Source organism: Ambystoma mexicanum, chromosome 4q (genome assembly GCF_040938575.1).
Source record: "Ambystoma mexicanum isolate Mex_15411 chromosome 4q, UKY_AmexF1_1, whole genome shotgun sequence".
In the NCBI taxonomy this organism is placed as follows: Eukaryota; Metazoa; Chordata; class Amphibia; order Caudata; family Ambystomatidae; genus Ambystoma; species Ambystoma mexicanum.
The window spans coordinates 364139970-364161913 of record NC_090928.1 but is presented as its reverse complement, the minus strand read 5'-3'; the positions used below and the strand labels follow the sequence as shown (position 1 = coordinate 364161913).

General features: G+C 46.8%; 1 protein-coding gene across 3 annotated transcripts in view; it reads right to left on the bottom strand.

The window, feature by feature from the left end:
* Positions 1-21944, bottom strand: part of LGALS8 (galectin 8) — an 898608-nt gene that overhangs the window by 121959 nt on the left and 754705 nt on the right. For all 3 annotated transcript variants that reach the window (XM_069607929.1, XM_069607930.1, XM_069607928.1), the window contains one exon: positions 6837-7002. In XM_069607929.1, the coding sequence (XP_069464030.1) occupies positions 6837-7002 (166 nt within the window). The remainder of the gene's footprint in view (positions 1-6836; positions 7003-21944) is intronic.

Here is a 21944-nt window from a genome sequence, read left to right as displayed (position 1 = left end):
CCTTTGCCAAATTTTATGAGAGACTCTATACTTCTGAGATAATTCCCGGCCGGCGTGACCCATCAGCCTACCTGTCTTCAATCCCTATGCCCACGATAACGAACGCAGAAACTAAGTTTCTGGATTCCCCGATTAATGAACAGGAAGTGCACGAAGCGATCAAAAGGCTAACACTAGGCAAATCTCCGGGTGAAGATGGCTATACCGCCGGTTTCTATAAGACCTTTGCCAAACAACTAGCCCCCTTCCTCGCAGTTCTATTTAATGTAATATTAGAGACAGGACAGGCCCAGACTCCTTTAAAAAAGCCTTGATAATGGTGATTCCCAAGGAGGGTAGGGACCCCAAAAGCTGTGGATCTTATCGCCCTGTTTCCCTTCTCAAACTTGACGGCAAAATTTACTCCAGGGTATTGGCGGCTAGATTAGAAACGCCAGTGCCCCGCCTTGTCCATTCAGATCAAGTGGGGTTCATACTCGGGAGACAGGGAGCCGACTCCATGCGCAAAACATTGCACCTTATTCATGTTGCCCGCGACCTCCCTGGGGACCCCGTCCTGTTATCAATTGATGCCGAAAAGGCCTTTGACAGAGTCGAGTGGGATTTCCTGGGAGCCGTTTTGCAGAAGGTCGGAATAGGCCCCAAAACTAGGAGGGGCATACGGACAATATATACAGCTCCTACAGCATCGATAGCCGTAAATGGGGAATACTCCCGTTGGTTTGAATTACAACGAGGGACTAGACAGGGATGCCCCCTCTCCGCAATCCTCTTCGCCCTCTCATTAGAACCCCTAGCACAAAGGATAAGATCCGACCCTGCGATAGAAGGGATCCGACTAGGCCCGGTGGAATATAAAATAGCGCTATATGCAGACGACATTCTCTTACACATGACCAATCCCACAGAGTCAATTCCCCAAGTCCTTAGACTAATGGACGAGTATGGCCAATTCTCCGGCTTTAGAGTGAACAAGGCAAAATCCATTCTATTCCCCCTGCAGGGAACTAGGGCAGAAAATTAAGTTTCGCCCGCTAGGTCTCAAGCTAGAACACCTCACTCTACAATACTTGGGTATACAGATCACTAGGAAACTGAATGACTTATTTGAAGCTAACTTCCCTCCACTCCTCCAGCGGTTCACTGTGGACCTTATGAAATGGGGAAAACTTACGATCTCCTGGCTGGGCCGCATCAACGCGATTAAGATGACATGCCTCCCACGCTTCCTGTACCCATTCCAAATGCTACCAATCGAAATACCCAAATCGTTTTTCAGGGAAGCTAAGAAGATCTTGATGAGATTTATATGGCAGGGTAAGAAACCGAGAATTGCATACACCACATTGATACTTCCCAAAGACAGAGGAGGGGTTGGGCTCCCGGACTTGAGAGCATACTACATCGCCTCCCAATCACGAGTCATGATTCCCCACCTCAGAGAACACAATGACCTCCAATGGGTCCAAATGGACAATCATTACTTTGCACCGGCCACAGTATCAGAATGGCTATGGGCCCCGTACAAAAGGATACTACGGAAAATCAAGGGCCATCCGATACTGAGCACGATCTGGAGTGTATGGTGTGTGAATCGGGAGATGCGCGGGATCACCACCTGGCCATCCCCTCTCAACCATCTATGGTCTCCTGGCATGAACGATCGCATACCAGAGGTTGGCAGATACCAATCCTGGTATGAAGCTGGCTTAGAGAGAGTGGGCCAGCTCCAGAGGAAGGACTCCTATATCTCCCTCCCGGAACTGACGGAAGCATTGGGCATAGGTACACTATCCACGTTCCAATACATCCAACTGAAAGGGGTCCTGACGAAGGCTGAAAGGAAGGACAAGCTGAACAGAGAATTGACCCCATTCGAGAACATATTGGACTCTAGAGTGGAGAGTAAAGGTCTCATATCAATAATGTACCAGGAACTAATAGTAGCGGGAGACGGCTCCACGGATCCTCTGAAAGCTAGGTGGGAAAAGGACTTTGGGGAAGAATTAGACCACGAGAAATTGAAACTAATGTGTAGGGCTGCCTGTAGAACATCGCTATCGTGTCAGTACAAATCGCACGCCATAAAACTTCTGCATAGGTGGCAATACGACCCCCTCAGGCTATCCAAAATGTCTCAGACAATGAGTCCGACATGCTGGAGGAAATGTGGGCAAACGGCTAATTATTGGCATATGTGGTGGGGTTGTCCGCGTATCAAAGTGTTCTGGAATGAAGTACTGGGGTGGATCAAGGAAAATGATGGTATTCAGAGAGATGCTGACCCCTACCTGGTGCTTTTTGCCCTGGAACGAGATGTGGACGAGTAGAACAGAGTTACAGGCCTGACCCCCTACCTACTCCTGGCCGCCAGGGCCCTCCTGGCGATCAAATGGAAATGCGGTACAGTCCCTAGGAAGAGTGAATGGATTGCCCTAGCCACCAAGATCTACCTGATGGAAACCATAACGGCCGCTCTGCATGGAAGGGCAACCCAATGCGAAACCCTATGGATGGACTTTAGAAGTCGACACCTAACGACAGATAAGGAGTCCCTATCAGATGAACCTGAGGAGACCTAATGGAAATCCAATGCCCAGGTAGTGGTGACTGAAAAAAGAAAAAAAAAGAAAAAGGGGAAAATCTCTTGACACGAGCGAAGACTGTGTGGTCAGACACTGGAGTCGGAAACATTGCCCTATCAACATCTCGACGCTCTAATTGTTATAAACAAACTGGTGCCAAGTTAAGTGAGGGGGGGGGAGAAAGGGGAGTTGTTTTTTCTTTCTGAGTATTAGGAAATGCACCTCCATTGAGAACTGAGATAATTGTATGACACTGTCAGCTGACACCAAGCCTTTTTGTTTTTGTTTTTCTTTTACCCAACTGTGTCAACCGGTGCATTATTTCGTATGTATCTTGATGTTCCTTCATTGTTCCTTTTTGTTTATTTTTATTTATTTTTTTTGTAATTATTGTTGTATATGATAAAAACCAATAAAAGCAAATTAAAAAAAAAAAAAGAAATGAAGTCATATAGCGGCACCGCAGTTGCACTAGTAAATAAAGATGCACTCATATAACGTCAGCGTGTCCTCATGGACGCGTTGGACGCCAATCATAAACAGCCATTTTGCTGCGTTCTGCGTCCCTGCTGCATACAATGAATGACACACAGTGAGCGGCACGTGACAAACCTTTACAGAATGCTGGTAAGGTATACAGAAAATAAAAGAATGCCTCATAATAACTGGGGACCTGGACATAAAATACTGAGACCCTGCTTTTCCCATATCTTTACTCCAGTTACAATTGGATGTACAACCGCTATTTAGGTAACACAATCCAGCGAATCAATGACAGCCATACCGGTCTGCCGGTAAGTGCCACTTTAAGTTATTACCAGAACATAGACGTGGTATATTAAAGGGGCATTCCTAGAAATATGATCGCCTTTATAGCATAACTCTGTTTTGGACACGTTTTGTTCTTCTTTCAGAAAATCTAATTGGAAAAGCCTAGCAACTCTGCACCTAGAGTGCATTGCAGCATCCCTATTAAGAACAGTTTACCAGGTAGGCAAGATTCACTAAACATAATACAAATCACACAAGTTAAATACTCACCAGAGTAATGAAATCCTCTATCTGATATTATTTACCATAATTTTAGATTGACTACTTATGAGGACTACTTAAGAAGAAGATAGGTGAGTTCTAAATACAGCGAATGACCTATGGAGATCCCTGAAGATGATTTTCGATAACAGAGTTATATCTTGCATACATAGGGTGTATATATCAGAAGCACACTGACCTGAGTCTTTTAATTTACTTTGTAGACATATTAGAAAGGTTGAAGTCAGAAGATTGTACAAAAAGTTATTGAACTTTAAAGATTGTATTACTCATGATGAAGGGAGACTTCCTCCTGAAACGTGTCGAGCACAATTTTATTTTATGTACAATTTTTTTTCTGAAAAGCACTGTATGTCAATAATTAAATAATCTACTCATGTAATACTAAATGTGTATAGTTGCTATATTACAAATATAACTTAACACGTGTACTATTTAAGAGGTCCCAAATATATTAATTGTTGACTGACTCTATTGTCAGTATTTGAGGTGTGCAGGGGACGGGAGTGTCCACTAATTGCCGACACTATACTTTTTTGTGATGCCTTTTTACAGTAGCCAGATGAAAAATGAATATCGCTGGTCGGATTCGCTTCACTCTCTCTGTCTTGCACTCTGGTGAGGGGACTTCACGGATTTGAATCGTATCACTGGAGATCCAGCAGGAGTCCACCAAAGTTTCAGCTGGATTCGTACTTCAGGAGACCATGCACCGCACTCAGGCTTGAGGTTCCAGGGTATTGGTGGTTTGCAGCCCAGCAAGGTCACAACACGTCGTGGGATGGCTCAAAATGCAGGTCTTCTTGAGACTTGTGGATCTCACTAGCCTCTGAGTATTACTCGTTGCATTCAGGACTCCCAGGTCAATTGGAAGGAAGGGTTACATCAGGCTCTGGTTATAAAGCAGGCACTCTGGTCGCTGGAAATTGCTACAGACGTCTTCCTCTTCGGCTTCAGCTCCAGTGGTCGACTTGTCAGCAGCTTCCAGGTTCAGAGTATTTATCAGGAACTACAGCACAACTTCGGCATTCTCTCCATGCAGTTTACAAAAAGGGGCTGTCAGCCGCCCCTCCCACCCCCATTGGGAAGGGCTGCATAGTTTTGGACTCCTCCTTAGCTTCCTGCCTTCTCAGACACTCTGGAGCCTGAGCAGTGAATACAAAGGATTCCCGCCGAAGACTAAATTCCACTGAGGTTGTTCCCACCTAGAACGGCAGGGGGAACACCTCAGAAATAACAAGCAAATGAGAAATGGCGAAAAAATAAGGAACCCACCATTCTAGCAGAATGGTGGCCCTTCTGTACATTACCACTCCTGATTTAACAGCCTGCAAGTAATAAGATTAAAAACTCACTAAGGTAAAACCACTGCCACCAGCCAATCAAGTAAACTTGCAATTGTAACAAAAATGTTACCGGGTAAGTAAGGGGATACATTGTAACCCCCCAGCACTCCACATAAGGTTTGGTGTGCAGGCTCACTTAAATCAATCTAAAGGGGATGTCAATCCCACTTTACTTCTTGGGAGCAGTAGTTCACCCAAGAAATAATAAGAGAATTAAAAAGGAAGCCACTGCATTTAAAACGCTGTGTGCTGCCATAGTATATTACAGTCAGTTCAAAGTTATAGGAAACTATAACTCCAATCATACATTATGGAGGGATATAAAAAGGTCAAAGGCTAGGTGAGAGGGGAATAAAGATTCCCACTCCCCTAGGGAGAAAGTAAAATAATTACCAAGTCCAAGCAAAATGTTCTGGGGTTGAAACAAGTCATGAAGTTTCAACATAAATATGGAAATCTTACTTAACACTTGTCATCAAAATCAAAGATGCAGATGAGATTTCCATAAAACGTGCTCACAGAGAGCAACAATACAAAACATGGGGAAAGAAAAGGAGAACTAGCGGGACCAATCAAAATGAAACTATTTAATACCCATCAAGTAAAGATCTTGAAAGCCTACAAAGACTTTATGGTAAGCTAAATGGGCAGGGCCAACCTTAACAATATTCAATGACTATGCAGCTGAGATACTCAGATGCAGAAGAGATTTTAATGAAGTGTTTGAGGTTAAAAAGGACTCGTTCATCCAATATTACCTGAAATTCCCTGCAATTTTCTCTCTCAGATATTGGCATACTTGACAATGTTTTCCTGAAAAAAACGATCCTACCTGCAAGCTCAAGGCCTTGCTGCAACACTTTCATTGGCATCAATGTAAATGAATAAATAATTCTGGGTAGCATTAGCATTTTGGATATTGCAATTTCACTCAGTGACACCAGAAAGTGCACCAATAGGTTTACTTTATGAGGCAGTTTAGCATCTAATGCTAGCATGTACTTGTATATGATTGCAAAATCACTGAGCATCTGCAAACACAAATACAGTAACAGAACTATCTCCCATTTTCCTTCGGTCACCCATTCTATATCAGCATGGAGTTCCAGACATTGGAGAGACTGAAAGAGCCCATAATTGCCATTTAAAGTCCATAAAAAATAACACTAAATTGAAGAGTAATATCAATTATAACTGAAAGTATTTGTGACTTTAAACCAATCATAATGCTCGGGAAACTGTCACTAACGTCTGTTATGGACCTCATTCCAAACATTCTGAATTCGGTCGCAGGATTATAGAAAATACTTGTATTTAATTTTACAGGCTTTCACTACAACATGATAATATAGCTTTTAGTCGTTGTGAGGAATCATTATTGCATGAGATAATGCCTTTGCCCAACTTATTGCCCTCAGGATGGGCATCATTCCCTGATTCCTTATGAGGAATCCAACAGGAAGCACTATATGCAAACATGATATTATTATGATGGACAACACAGTGCGCACATGACTGGCTCCTTTGCCACATTTCTTTCCAAATTCTGGTACAAGCAAATATTTGATTTTAAATTAAATAACTGAGAATGAGTAAATAATAATTGCAAAAGCTAAAACAATGGACCACCGAAGATGTGCAAAGTGTTCTCTCCCACAGCAAAAATAGCAAAAAACATTTTAGAAAGACACAGAACCACAGGAAATACGAGGGATTTTTGAAAAAGTGTCAAGTAACTCGTCAGTGAAGTTTGCTGACATGTAGTACATTTTCAATATTATGAAATTCATACCTTTCTTCTTTCAATCTACTCACTCAAAGCAATTATTTTGCATTTTCTAAATAATTTTACCTCAAAATACATTTCGGGACTGAAAGGAAAATCTGAAATCTGGTTCTCTTCTTCGCCCCAGCTGTCGTGAATGTAGGAGTTTCTAACAAAAGTTCTTGATTTCATGCGAGGATTCAGATGCAGTGCAATGTCGTTTGATCCGGTTGGTCTTAAATCAATGCTAAACCTACACACCACACATACAAACAAAAAAAGTAATCGACGTACATTTATTTGCGCTTGTTAACCATTCATGTTGCAAAATAATATAGTTTATACAGGTAAAAACTGGCGCACAATTTATTGTAGCTGGTTTTCAAAGTCACGGAATCCACCGTTTATTTTACAAAACATTGTAGATGCCTTAATTCTCTTAAAAAATAACATTCATGAAAGCAGAAAAACTGCATACATTGTTAAATAAGCAAGCTTAATTGATGGTTGTATTCCTGCCAATTTTGGTTCTTCTGCAAAATTTTATCAACAAGCATTGAGAACGTCAATATGCTTTGGTTGTATGTCTACCAGGCGGTCAACAGACAGCTCTAAGTCCAGCTGCTTCTAGCTACATTTAGCTGGATTTAGAGCTGTCTGTTCAACTTTAACACAGTGACGCTATCAGGGCACACTTTCTAAGTTCAACTTTAACACAGTGACGCTATTAGGGCACAATTTCTAGATTCAGGGGGTACATAAGGCGCTATACAAATGCAAAATAACATAACATATCAACCCTTTTGCCCCCCAAATACTCAAATTCATATCTCTCTCTCTCTCTCTCTCTCTCTCTCTCTCTCTCTCTCTCTCACACACACACTCACTCTCACTCTTCCCTGCCTCCTTCAAATCTGCAACTTTACCCCTATTGAAGAAACCCTCTTCTGACCCAAATGTCCCAGCAAACTACTGCCCAATTTCTCTCCTTCCCCGTTATTCCAAAGTCTTTGAGTGTGTGCTCTTCGATAGGATCACTAAGCACCCTGAGTATAATGGCCTTGGAGATCCACTTCAATCTGGCTTCTTTAGTAAACATTCCATCGAGAATGCACTCATGCATGTCTCCAACTTTCTCTCACTTTTTTACTCATCCTTTTGGACCTTTCTGGCGCTTTGACACTGTTGACCCATTCCTCTCTGCGCCTCACTATCCATGACCTTGGGTTTAGCAAATCTACTCTTCCTTGGATCGCCTCCTACCTGGAAGGTCGAGCCTTTTTTTAAACTTGCAAACCTCTGTCCCCACACCTCTCCCTGTCAGCCTCCCCCAAGGATCAGTCCTTGGACTTGTGCTCTTCACCCCTCTACACTTCTGGCCTAGGAAGGCGCATCTCATCCTTTGGCTTAAACAATTATCTTTTTGCCGATGACACTCAAATACTGTTCTACTTTCCCTCTTTCACCCCAGCCATCTCAGAACAGATTATGAGCTGTTTCACTGCAATTTGTCACTGGACGGCTCTCCACTGTGTCATGCTGGACTCTTCGAAAACATAAGTCATTTTTCCCCCAGCTTCCAATGCCATCCCTACTCTCCCCTTACCTATCTCGTTCTTGCCTGACCATCCGGCTCCTTCATCCAAGGCTCACAATCTTGGGGTCCTCTTTGATAGCGACATATGGCTGCAACAATTCATTGCTACCTCTGCGTCAGCTGCTCATATTAACAGCCTCAACATTTGGAAAACTGTTCCTTTTCTTACTAACCACTCTACAAAAACTCCAATCTCTACTCTTTGGGTCTGAGCAAACTGGACTACTGCTCAAGCCCTACCCCTTGGCCTTTCTCGCTACTCCTTCCTCCCTCTAGACAAAGTCTTCAACTTTGCTACTAGCACTCTCTACAACCTACCCAGATCCTCCTCTACTTCTACCTACTGACAACATGCTGGTTGGCTCTCCATGCACAACCACTCTCTTTTCAAGTTCCTTCTCCTAGACTACAAAGCTATCAATGGTCTTGTCCCTCAGTACCTGTCTGATTGTATCTCCGTTTACTCACCATCCCGTTTCCCACCAATCCTCCTCTGCACTCAACCTCACAGTCCCAGACACTTCCTGTGCCTCTTGTCGCTTCCGCTCAATCTTCCTAATCGTCCCGCTCCACTGGAACTCACTGCCCATAACAATCAAACATAGCCCAACTGTTGATCTCTTCAAAGCTCTGTCAGGGCACAGGGGGTCATAAGGGGGAGTCAGGGCTTAGTGAGAGACCGAGGGCGCAGAGGAACCAGACAGAAAATGAAGCAAACCCAAAGGAACAGCCTCCAGCCTTACAGGAGGCTTCTCTGTCCCTTTTGCAGGCAGAAGGCTCGCCGGACCACAACTCCCAGCAGCCTCCGGGCCGGGAACTACTTTTCCACTCCCAGGTTGGGAGGGGCTTGCGCACGTGCATGCGCGCAGAACAAAGGCACGGGGCTTGTGCTTAAGCTCCAGACCGGAACGGACGCATCCTGCAGAGCTCCTGCCGACGGGGATCAAGCGAGAGGCCATGCCCCAAGGAACCAGCATTCCGGCCCCTCGCTCACAACAGATAAGTGCATGGGAATCAGAAGCGCAGCAGCAGGGGAGAGCGCAAATCAAGCAGAGGAGCATTGGGAAATCCAGTCCATTGAGGGGCTCGCGAAGGGGGCACCGCCCAGCCATATTACGTCCCCTGCAAGGGACAAAAGCTAAGTGCCAATCAGCGCTCCCCAGCGTATACCCAGCCCCGATTTTGGCTACCAAGACCCGTTATCATTAACGCGTGCAGCGTTTAACTCCTAATGTGTTTTCGGCCACATGCGGCAAACTTTGGCAGCACGGAGAGCATTTCGGACCACAGCCACGTGCGGCAAAACTTTGGCAGCACGTAGTGCTTAATATGAGCCACGTGCGGCAAAACTTTGGCGGCACGATGGATCTTGTTCCTTTTAAGCTTTAAGCCACGTGCGGCGAACTTGAGCCACATGTTCTGATCCACTCGCTATTGTTAGGAACCAAGAGGCTCAGAGAGCGTGTAATGTGCAGGTGCTAGCACTGTATGTGTGTGTGATGTTTTATGTCTATGTGAGTTAACACAGGTCACTAATACCAAAAACTCTCTTGCAGCATTGGAACTGCTCTGAGCTCCGGACCTGAGAGCGCGCAGGCAGGAGGCAGGCCAGCACTCAACCACAGAGCTAAGTGCCTTTTGCATCAAAAGCAAGTGTAAACACTGTGTGTATGTTTGGACGGTAGTGTAAATGTTAGTTGTTTTTTCCCATATGTTCCCTTGCCTGTCCACTTACCCTCTCCTAACCCTCACTCCGGTTACCCTCTGCTCGAGACCCATCCAACCAACGAGATCCTAACCCTCTTTCCCTGCTGGGGTCTCGGCGGCCTGTGTAAGCTTGTCTTGCAGGTGCTCAGACCGCAGTGGGGGTAGTTGGTTCGCGCCACTCCTGCATCTGGACTTTGGAGCTGTGACAGAAGCACAAGCCCAAGTGTGACAGGTGCCTGAGTGGCACGACCCAGCTAGATTATGGAAGAATTAACCAAGGGCCTGCAGGACCTACAAGCTGAGCTCACTGCCACTAGACAGGACTATGCTACCCTGGCCGTCCAAGTACGTTCTTTAACTGCCCAAACCGCGAACCTTCCGGGTGGTGCTACTGCACCCACCCCTGTCCAAGTAAGTGTTACCCCAGAGTCCATAGTTCCATTGGCTCCCCCAGAAAGATACTCTGGTGATCCACAGAAATATCAAATCTTCCTGACTCAATGCCAGCTTCATTTCCTTACCAAACCCTCAGCATTTCGCTCAACCCAGGTCAGGACGGCCTTTGTGATCTCCTACCTTACAGGCAGCAGCTTGGGCGAATCCTTTAGTGCAAAGGGATGACACAGTTCTGTATAGCTGGGTTGAATTCCAAAACGAGTTTGGTAAGATCTTTAATCGTCAAGCTGCCTCTATGTGCAAAGATAGGGAGTTACTTACCCTACGTCAAGGCAATAAGGAGTTAGTCACATATGTGACTCAATTCAACAGACTAGTGGCGGAGACAGAGTGGCCCCGAGATAAAACAATGTCACTCTTTTATCAGGGTCTTCGTGACGACCTGAAGGACCTGATAGCACAGGTCGACCCCCAACCCCAAGACTGTCCAGCAATGATAGACCTAGCATTGCGTCTAGATCATCATCAAGCGGAACGACGGGGAGATAGGAAACGGGGGGACTCTCGTCCTGTAGTCAGGCTTGATCATACCCATTTGACTCGGGCCCCAGAGAAATCAGGCGGGGATGAGCCGATGCAAATTGGGTCAGTCCGGGGTCCGCTCACTAAAGACGAGAAAGAACGACGACGTTGAGGGCCTATGTTTGTACTGTGGGACCACAGGACATTTTGTCAAAGATTGCCCTACGAAACCTAAAGCGCAGGGAAACGCCTCGGCTCGGCGGTTGTAGGGGTACTACGGTCGAGCCCTGAAAAAGAAGTTACCCCAGTCTCAGGTTTTGTGAATTATGCCCCCCACATCACTCTGTCAGGAGTCTTGCAATTCCGGGGGCACGAAGTTAAGGTGGATTTACTCTTAGACACTGCTGCCACAGGTAACTTCATGGACATTTCATATGCGGCTAAGTTGGGAGTGCCCTTGTGTAGGAAGAGGGCACCGGAATCAGTAAGGGCAGTGGATGGGACTGCTTTGAGTTCTGGTCCCATAACACACTGCACTCACCCCTTGACACTTTGTAGCCAACAGAACCACTGTGAGACCATCCAACTTGATTTGATAGCAGCACCACAGTTTGGTGTTATCCTAGGGCTGCCCTGGTTCACGAAACATAACCCCCTGGTGGATTGGTCCAAGGGTACGATATCCATGTCCTCTCCATACTGCCGTTCACATTGCGCTATTGTGGTCCAGTCTCTGCCCTCAGTTCAGGAGCCCATTATTGCCGCTATAGAGGCATCAGATCCCAGTAACTTACCGCCAGAATACCAAGGGTTCAAGGATGTATTCAGCGGTGTCCAGTCAACTGGTCGACTGCAATTTGGTCGACACCATTTGGTCGAATGCCAAATGGTCGATTTTTTTTTTTTTTTTTATATATATATATGTGTTTTGTGGGTTTTCGTGTGGGGAAAAAAGATAAAAAATAAAAAAAAGGGGGTTGGGGGGGGACCCCCCCCAAAAAAACCAAAAATGGGAAAAAAAAAAAAAAAAAAAAATTCGACCATTTGGCATTCGACCAAATGGTCTGTCGACCAAATGTTTTCGACCATTTGACTGGTAACCGTATTCAGCAATAAATCGGCTGAGACACTGCCACCCCACCGGCCTTTTGATTGCCGTATAGACTTAGAACCCGGGGCGGTACTACCTTGTAGTCGGGTGTATGCCCTAACGGAGGCAGAAACAGAACACCTGAAAGAATATATTGATACCAATCTGAAAATCGGTTTTATTCGACATTCCAACTCACCTGTCTCGTCGCCGTTGTTCTTCGTGCCCAAGAAAACCGGTGACTTGAGAACATGTATCGATTATAGGGGAATCAATCGTATTACGATTAAAAATCGGTACCCCTTGCCACTAATTCCCGTATTGCTCGATCAAGTTCGGAACGCAACAGTATACACAAAATTGGATCTTCGGGGGGCTTATCACCTGGTGCGAGTGCGGGCTGGAGATGAGTGGAAGACCGCATTCAGGACCAAATTCGGCCTGTACGAGTACCATGTGATGCCTTTCGGGTTGTGTAATGCTCCAGCAGCGTTTCAACACTTCCTGGATGAAGTGTTACGGGAGTACGTTAAACACGTTAGGGCTGTATTACAGCGGCTCCGGGAACACCACCTGTATGCTAAACTAGAAAAATGTGAATTCCACCGTACCACCGTAGAGTTCCTGGGATACCTCCTGACACCATCTGGGGTACAGATGGACCAGAAAAAGGTACAAGCAGTGGTCGACTGGGCGGCTCCTACATCCGTGAAGGAAGTACAATCGTTCTTAGGTTTTGCCAATTTTTACCGGCGATTTATTAAGAATTTCTCTCAACTGGTGACGCCCATTACAACGTTGCTTAGGAAAGGAAAGACGTTTGTATGGGATGAAGCCGCTGAACAAAGTTTTCAGCAGTTGAAGTCTGCCTTTACATCCGCACCAGTACTACGCCATCCTGACCTCAGCCAGCCGATCCTAGTTGAAACCGACGCATCAAGTTATGCCTTAGGAGCGGTCTTATCTCAACGAGAACCCAAAACGGGGTTACTACACCCTGTGGCATACTACTCTAGAAAACTGTTACCGGCTGAGATTAATTACACCATAGCCGACCGAGAATTATTGGCAGTAAAGGCAGCGTTCAACGAATGGCGACATTACCTGTTGGGAGCCCGCCATACGGTCACTGTCATGACAGACCATAGGAACTTACAATTTATTAAAACCGCGAAAACACTGAGCCCTTGCCAATTACGCTGGGCAATGTTTTTCTCAAGTTTTGACTTTCTAATTACATATCGCCCAGGAGCAAACAATATGAAGGCCGATATCCTATCTCGATATCCGGAGCCCAAGAGCAAAAGTGTAGGTGAGGCTTGTTCAATAATTCCGCCCACCCGGATAGTAGGACTAGTGGGTAGACCGAACATCTTTGACGACGTGATGAAGGCCATGTCTGCTCAGGAGTTGCAGAAGTGGTGTTCAAGAGGCCCGCAACATACATTGGTAGACGGTGTCCCATATTACGGCAAGGCCTTATACTTACCTACGTCAGCACTCAGAAAGGAAGTGATACATTGGTGTCATGACACTACATTAGCCGGACATCCCGGTATTGCTAAAACCCAGCAGAACGTATCCAGACACTTTTGGTGGCCTACGTTACTTCATGATGTGTGGGTTTACGTGACGGAATGCAGCATTTGCAGCAGACAAAAAGCCAGTCACCAGAGACCAGTCGGCTTACTTCAACCATTGCCAACTCCACCGGCTCCATGGCATACAATCACAATGGACTTGATTGTGGATTTGCCACTAGTACAAAAGTACACCTCTATCCTGGTGGTTGTGGACTCCCTCACCAAGATGAGTCACTTCATTCCGTGTAAAGGAGTTCCCACTGCATGTGAGCTAGCGGACTTGTTTCTACATCATGTGGTTCGCCTACACGGTCTACCCACACGTGTTATCACGGACAGAGGCCCTCAATTTACTTCCCGATTTTGGCAGGCGTTTTGTCAATTAATCGGGGTGGAGGTCAGCCTATCATCCGGTTATCACCCGGAAACAGATGGCCAAACCGAACGGGTGAATCAAGGTCTGGAACCATACCTACGCTGTTATGCAGCCAATACCAAAGTGTCATGGGTCCAATATGTCTGGTTGGCAGAAATAGCATACAACAACACTGTGCATAGTTCCACCAAGCATACGCCCTTCTTTGGTGCATATGGATACCATCCTCGAGAATTGCCCACTAGATCTGGTGATTGTTCTACAAACCTACCCACTCTATTGGGGCATCAGGTTCATGCGCAGCAGGTCTGGAAGGATATTCAGGCAAATCTGGACACCGCAAAGACATCATATAAGCATTATGCTGACAAAAAGAGAAATGTAAGTCCCCAGTACCAACAGGGGGACAGGGTCTGGTTGTCAACCCAAAATATTAAATTGTCTGGACCTCGTAAATTACAACCAAGGTTTTTAGGTCCTTTTACTATTTCGGATGTAATCAACCCGGTGGCAGTGAGGCTGGCATTACCCCCACAAATGAAAATTCATCCCACGTTTCATGTGTCCTTATTGAAACCAGCCCGGCCATCCGTTCGTACTGAAAAACCACCACCCATCATAGTTCAGGGGCATCCCGAATATGAGGTCCAGGGAATTCTGAATGCACAGCGTCGCCTAGATGGGTTGTACTATTTGATAGACTGGGTTGGGTATGGGCCTGAGGAACGTTCCTGGGAGCCTGCACACAATGTGCATGCTCCTAGACTGGTAAAACAATTCCACAAAAACCATCCTGAGAAACCCAAGCCTGAGCCCTTCCGTGCGGGGGGTGGGGGGAGAGAGTACTGTCAGGGTACAGGGGGTCATAATCATAAGGGGGAGTCAGGGCTTAGTCAGAGACCTAGGGCGCAGAGGAACCAGACAGAAAAAAAAGCAAACCCAAAGGAACAGCCTCCAGCCTTACAGGAGGCTTCTCTGTCCCTTTTGCAGGCAGAAGGCTCGCCGGACCACAACTCCCAGCAGCCTCTGGGCCGGGAACTACTTTTCCACTCCCAGGTTGGGAGGGGCTCGCGCACGCGCATGCGCGCAGAACAAAGGCACGGGGCTTGTGCTTAAGCTCCCGACCGGAACGGACGCATCCTGCAGAGCTCCTGCCGACGGGGATCAAGCGAGGGGCCACGCCCCAAGGAACCCGCATTCCGGCCCCTCGCTCACAACAGATAAGTGCATGGGAATCAGAAGCGCAGCAACGGGGGAGAGCGCAAATCAAGCAGAGGAGCATTGGGAAATCCAGTCCGTTGAGGGGCTCGCGCAGGGGGCACCGCCCAGCCATATTACGTCCCCTGCAAGGGACAAAAGCTAAGTGCCAATCAGCGCTCCCCAGCGTATACCCAGCCCCGATTTTGGCTACCAAGACCCGTTATCATTAACGAGTGCAGCGTTTAACTCCTAACGTGTTTTCGGCCACGTGCGGCAAACTTTGGCAGCACGGAGAGCATTTCGGACCACAGCCACGTGCGGCAAAACTTTGGCAGCACGTAGTGCTTAATATGAGCCACGTGCGGCAAAACTTTGGCGGCACGATGGATCTTGTTCCTTTTAAGCTTTAAGCCACGTGCGGCGAACTTGAGCCACATGTTCTGAACCACTCGCTATTGTTGGGAACCAAGAGGCTCAGAGAGCGTGTAATGTGCATGTGCTAGCACTGTATGTGTGTGTGATGTTTTATGCCTATGTGAGTTAACACAGGTCACTAATACCAAAAACTCTCTTGCAGCATTGGAACTGCTCCGAGCTCCGGACCTGAGAGTGCGCAGGCAGGAGGCAGGCCAGCACTCAACCACAGAGCTAAGTGCCTTTTGCATCAAAAGCAATTGTAAACACTGTGTGTATGTTTGGACGGTAGTGTAAATGTTACTGTTGTTTTTTCCCATATGTTCCCTTGCCTGTCCACTTACCCTCTCCTAACCCTCACTCCGGTTACCCTCTGTTCGAGACCCATCCAACCAACGAGATCCTAACCCTCTTTCCCTGCTGGGGTCTCGGCGGCCTGTGTAAGCTTGTCTTGCAGGTGCTCAGACCGCAGTGGGGGTAGTTGGTTCGCGCCACTCCTGCACCTGGGCTTTGGAGCCGTGACAAGCTCAGCTTAACTTTCACTCATTTGCTGAAGAGGGAGCTCCCCCTGCCCTCTCCCAGATCCTCCCTACCTTACCCCACCACTGAATCCAGTGTGCTTTGTTAGGCAGAAACCTGTGCAGTTCCCTCTGGGACCACTGCAAAAGATTTAGGACTACATGTATTTGGCAGTAAACCCACTTGGTAGCAGTCTGTACCACACAGATTCACTTGGTAGCTGGGGCTGAGCAGCCAGACTTCCCTCAAGAAGAGTTAGGCAGTATACAGAGTATTCACAATAAGTCAAGAGCACACAATAGAACAACCAAACACAGACCAGGGCTTGGTGTAAAAGAGATATAATTATTTATTTAAAACCACATGCACTACTAGTAAGTAATTAAAAAACAAGGTCACTAAAAGATATACACTCCCTTAAAAGAATATTAGATAAGTCTTAAGTAAAGCCCCACTTATTTTCAGACAGCGGTGAGCGCTTAACGTAGATGGCACTCTAATAGTTTGTTTTAAAAAGGGAGGGAAAAGCAGAAAACAAATTGAAACAGATCCCAACACTTTTTCAAGAATACAACAAGGGAGGAAGGCAAAGTAAAACCGTAAAGTTAGAGTTCAAGAGGCCGGATCCACTTTCAGAGGATCCAAACGAAATGTGTCCAAGGTCACACGGTTGCAGTGCACAAAGGTCTTGTAAAGGTTCAAAAAGGAGTTGGACCACAGAAAGGGGCCAGTTAGAGGGTCATGGCGGCTAGCCCAGTCCAGAAGGTTAAGGAGTTGTTATTACCTTGTAGCAATCTTTAGAAAGGGAGGCCTGGCGGACACGGTACCTTAAAGTGGTGAGAACGCTCCAGCGGGGGCAGTTGTTCCTGACAGCGGGTGCAAGTCGGTGCTTAGTCCGGGGGAAGAGAGGATCTCGTCGTGGAGGAAGACAGGAGTCCGTTGCACTGCCAGGGAAGAAACCAGCCGCGGAGTTTCTCAGGTACAAGGAGCGGTCCGGTGATTCGCGGTTCAGTGGTGAGTGGCTATCCGGCTGCCGGGGTGCTTGGCACGGGCAGTTCGACCACAAACCGGGCTGGGGTGCGAAGAAAGAAAGGAAAACTGGTTGTGCCCACCAGTCAGGGGAAGAAGCCTCTCCAGCCGGGAGATCTTCTCTGTCGTCGGGGAGTGGTGAGTCGGTTCTGCAGGGCTCCACCGGTGGTGTCGTCGTGGTAGGTCAGCTCAGCTTCTCCCTCGTCGGATTCTCAGGTCCTGTGGCGACTTCTGAAGTTCCAGTCCCCAAAGCCCTCCTTTTATGCAGAAAACCCCCATTCACTCAGCCTAGCTGTCACTCAAACATGCTAAATTGGGCCAATCACACAAGAGTGCAACCTGAGTTACCAAGGTAACTCGGTCCAGGGTGCCTAAACCCCCTCCCACTCCCCCTGTGGTACCCAGACAGAGTGGCACCACTTTTGGAGGCTTCTGTGGAGAAGCCCGCCAAAAAAGTGGAACAAAAGGCTCGACTTGGGTTGGAGTCACAGAAGAGAACACAAACGCCATTTTAGAATCGAGTCTTGGCAAAAAATACCAACCGGAGAATTAATATTAATTAAATAAACCGGCGGTATGTTCGAGGCTATGAGAATTAAATAATTAAAGTTGGTAGCCTCGAACAATGGGAAAATCCCATAGAGATATATTCGCGAGTATCCACTGCCACCAGCCAAAACTCGATCGGGGGGACGGAGACGTGCCCCCTCGACTAACAGACCCCGGGGCAATCGAATTGCCCCGACCAGTACGTCCACAATATGATGGTTTGTACTGGTTTCTGTTAATAATTTGGGACTGGTAAAGCCAATGGTGACTTTACATGCCCTGGGAGACAGTAGTCAGTCCCAGGGTATGGAGTCTATGGTGGGGTGTCACTATGACACCCCTGTGTTACTGCACGGAGGGTGGTGTGTAACACACATAGGAAAAACACATGAGACCCTATGGAGAAAAGGACCCCATAGCCCATAAAACATATTACCAGTCAAAGGAATACTATCATGTCCAAGAGTGGGAGAAAAAGAGTCTCACTCTTGTCAGGAGGAAAAAAACAAACTCCAGAAATCCAGCAAAGCTCCTGGGGGACTCACTAGGTTAGGAAATTCAGCCTAAAGAGAGAATTCTCCCTAACATGCTTAATAACGTCATTTTGCATATGTAATTAGTAATCCTCTTTAGTTTGAAGCACATAGCCCCTTGGGTTAATGTTACCTATGTAAGTCTCCTGTTTTCTTATATACATTTTGATTGTTTGATTGGTTTTGTCCTTGGTGTATACATATTAATCTTCAACACCCTCTTAAACTGGCTCAATACTCTCTTATTTACGCTATTGTACAGGCTCCCTTCCCGAGAATGCTTCCACCATCTGTAAACGTGTTATTTTAAGGCTCTCCCCCTGCTGCTTCACCTGAAGCCAGAAACCTTTGAGTCATCTTCTCCTCCTCTCTCATTTCGTCCTCACACTCAGGACATTGCCAAGAAGTCCCACTTTCAACTCGTCCTTCTCAAAGGAATTCTCCCTTTTCTCACTTTCCCCCAGAAGGTCAATGCTTCCTGAGCCCTGGTTCTCTCTAGGCTTCACTACTGCAATAGCCTACTCCTGAATCTACCTTCTTCCACTCTACAACCGATCCAGCTAATCCAGAAAAGGACAGCAAGACTTATCCTTGGCCTTAAACCCAGGGATCGCATCTGTCCGGCCCTAAAAACTCTCCACTTGCTCCCGGTTGCTTGACAGATTAAATTCAAATAAAATCACTCTGCATCATCCACAAGGCTGTCTGGGGCCACGCTATCTGCAACTCTCTCTTACTAAATACTCTCCCTATACACCCCTATGTTGCTCTGGCACCAACTCTCTGTGTGTAAAGCAGTTAGCTAAAAGAAGGGCCAGAGGCTGATCACTTTCTTCAGCTTGCGCCCTCTTATGGAACAGCCTCCCCCTTCTTCTCCGTCTTGAAGCTCCTCAAGACTTTCCTCTTCACCTCCATCTTCCCTTCTTCCCTTCTCTGCTAATCCCACAGTAGCTGTGATTGGTGACCAGGGCCCTTATGCATCCTTGGGGTCCTGTCCTCCCAAATCCAATCGCTTCAGCCCCTTCCTACCTTGCCTCAGCACTCACCGGCCTTCGTCCTGTAGGCTTGCACTATCTACCGAATGCGGCTCCAGGCCGCATAGCACCTACCATACTAGGCACGTCATCTGCTGCTCCCCCACGAGCACAGACATTCCAGCACCTACCCCCAACTCCCAATGCCCCTCTTCTCGATGCACTTGCATGTTCTGAATACTCACAAGGCATAGTAGGTTTGTCTTTATCCTCCACTGTGTTATTGTTTTTCCATCGCATGTTCCCTCCCTGTTGCCCTATGGGCGTTTTAAAACAGAAGTGACTAACTGTACAAGCGCCTAACAAATGCACAATAAATAAATAAAATACATTTCTGATCGAAATTGACATCCCTGTTCTTCAAATAAATAAAAATACAAATGTTAGATGTTCTCCCCAGCACGCAATGCTCTCACCAGTAAGATAGCTCAGTTACTTAAAGGCTTGCTGCAAACGTCAGTGTGCAAAATTCAGAAGGAGGTTAACATCCTGTCCTGGCTGACTCACACCCTCATTCTTCTGAGGTTGATAAATTGAGTTCCATTATACTGTGTAATATTACATTGAATCACTAGATTTATTCTTTGATTTATGCATTAATATGAGTAGATTCCGTTGGCTCTGGGTATAAAAAGTCCAATCTTCTGGCCATAAAATAATCTAAAGTAACTAGCCGTTCCTGGCGTAACATACGCCGTTCTAGCATATCTTAAAGGTCAATATCGGTCTGTAATTTTTAGGGTCACTTCTGTCCCTTATTACTAGTCATTGAAAAGGCGAAATGTATAGGTAACTGTATTCTTTTGAATGTGAAAGTCCTCTCCTCCTCCTCCCTCTACTTTCTCCTCTACGTCTGGCCTCCTCTACTCCTCCCTTCTCTGCCTTTTTTCTGTTCACCCCTGACAAGGTTTCTAGACAAGTCCGATCTATGAAAGTCTTGTCAAAACAGGTTCTTCCATGTTCATCCAAAACCATCAAGGACCACATTGACACCCTCGCTCCAGCCTTGGCTGACTTTTGCAACCACTCTTTCACCACTGGAACCTTCCCTTCCCTCCTGAAGCACTCTCTTGTGCACCCTCTTCTTAGGAACCCCTCAGTCTACCCCTCCTGTCCGGCTAACTATCGCCCGATCTCCATTACTCCTTTCCTGGGCAAACCTTTGGAAAAACTGGCCATCTCCCAGCTTAATCTTCACACTGAATCTGCTGGTTGTCTCCATGACCAACAGTCTGTCTTCAGAGCAGCCAGAAGCACAGAAACCGCTCTCCTGAACATCGGTGAAGACCTGCTCTCTAACCTTGATGCTAATCACCCCTCTGTCCTCATCTTACTCAACCTCTCTTTTAGCCTTTGTCACGGTCAACTAGGCCATCCTGCTCAACCGGCTTCGTGATAACCTGGGTATCACTGACCAGGCCTTGGCCTGGCTGACCGCTTTCCTCTCGGACCGACCCTCCCTGGTCCAACTTGGGTCCTTCCTCTCCTCTATCTCACTCTCTACATGTGTTGTTCCCGAGGGGTCTAACCTTTCTCCCTGGCTGTTCAACCAATACCTTGCACCTCTCGCCCATGGCACTGGGGCCTGGGGCCGTAATACCTACCTCCAACTCTCTCTTCGGAAATATCTTCCCACTCAAGCTCTTCGCTCCTCCTCATCCAACTCCTTGAAGGTCAGCCGCTTCTCCAAGCAACGAGTTAGGGGCAGATCTCTTTCTTTGGCTGGCGCCTCCCTCTGGAACGGCCAACCTGCCTCTCTGAAGCTTGAGCAGAACCATCTCCGGTTCCGGAAGCACCTCAAGACCTTTCTCTTTGCTTTGCCTTCTCTATTCCTCTCCCCTGCTGATCTCGTTTCTGATAGCTGAATCTCAGGCCCAGGTCCCTGCCCGCCGAGTTGCACACCCGCAATGCCTCCTGGCATCCCCTGCACTTGTGGTCTGTACCTGCAACCCTACAGTCCCCTTATCTGCACTTATTAGACACCTGCTGTCTGCACTTTTAACACTCGCACTTGCCACCTGTTGGCTGCACTACTTGTTGTTTTGAACCAATGTCCGGCAATAGAAATGTGCTAATTCCCGTCTACCTTAGAGACCCCCAGCTCTTTTTTGCTGGACTTTAGGACTTTTAATTTCTAACCTGGAGAGAGTGAGACCTTTTTCCCACTCTATCATGTATTTTTATGTGATTTGGACTCTGTGTTTCTTTTGACTTTGGAGTCTGACAAACTCCATAGGCATCATCTTTACATTGTGACACACAGCGCCTTCAGTGCAGTGACACAGGGAAGTCTCTTAGATTTCCCAAAGGTTTAAATACCTTCTCTTGGTGAAACTACTGTTTCCAAGAGCAGTGAATTGAAATTGACTACTTACATTTTGTAACTTTCTAGACCCAGCACACACTATTTTACAATAGGGTGCTGGAGGGGTTACTTATTATCCCCTTTCAGTCCTCTCAGTCTCTCTACCCTCTCTATCGTCACTGAACCACTGAAAAACCACTGTGTACCGCGGAGCGGTGAGCGGAGCTTGAGGCGAGGTTGAGGCAGTCTACGGCAGTCTCTCTACCCTCTCTATCGTCACTGAACCACTGAAAAACCACTGTGTACCACGGAGCGGTGAGCGGAGCTTGAAGCGAGGTTGA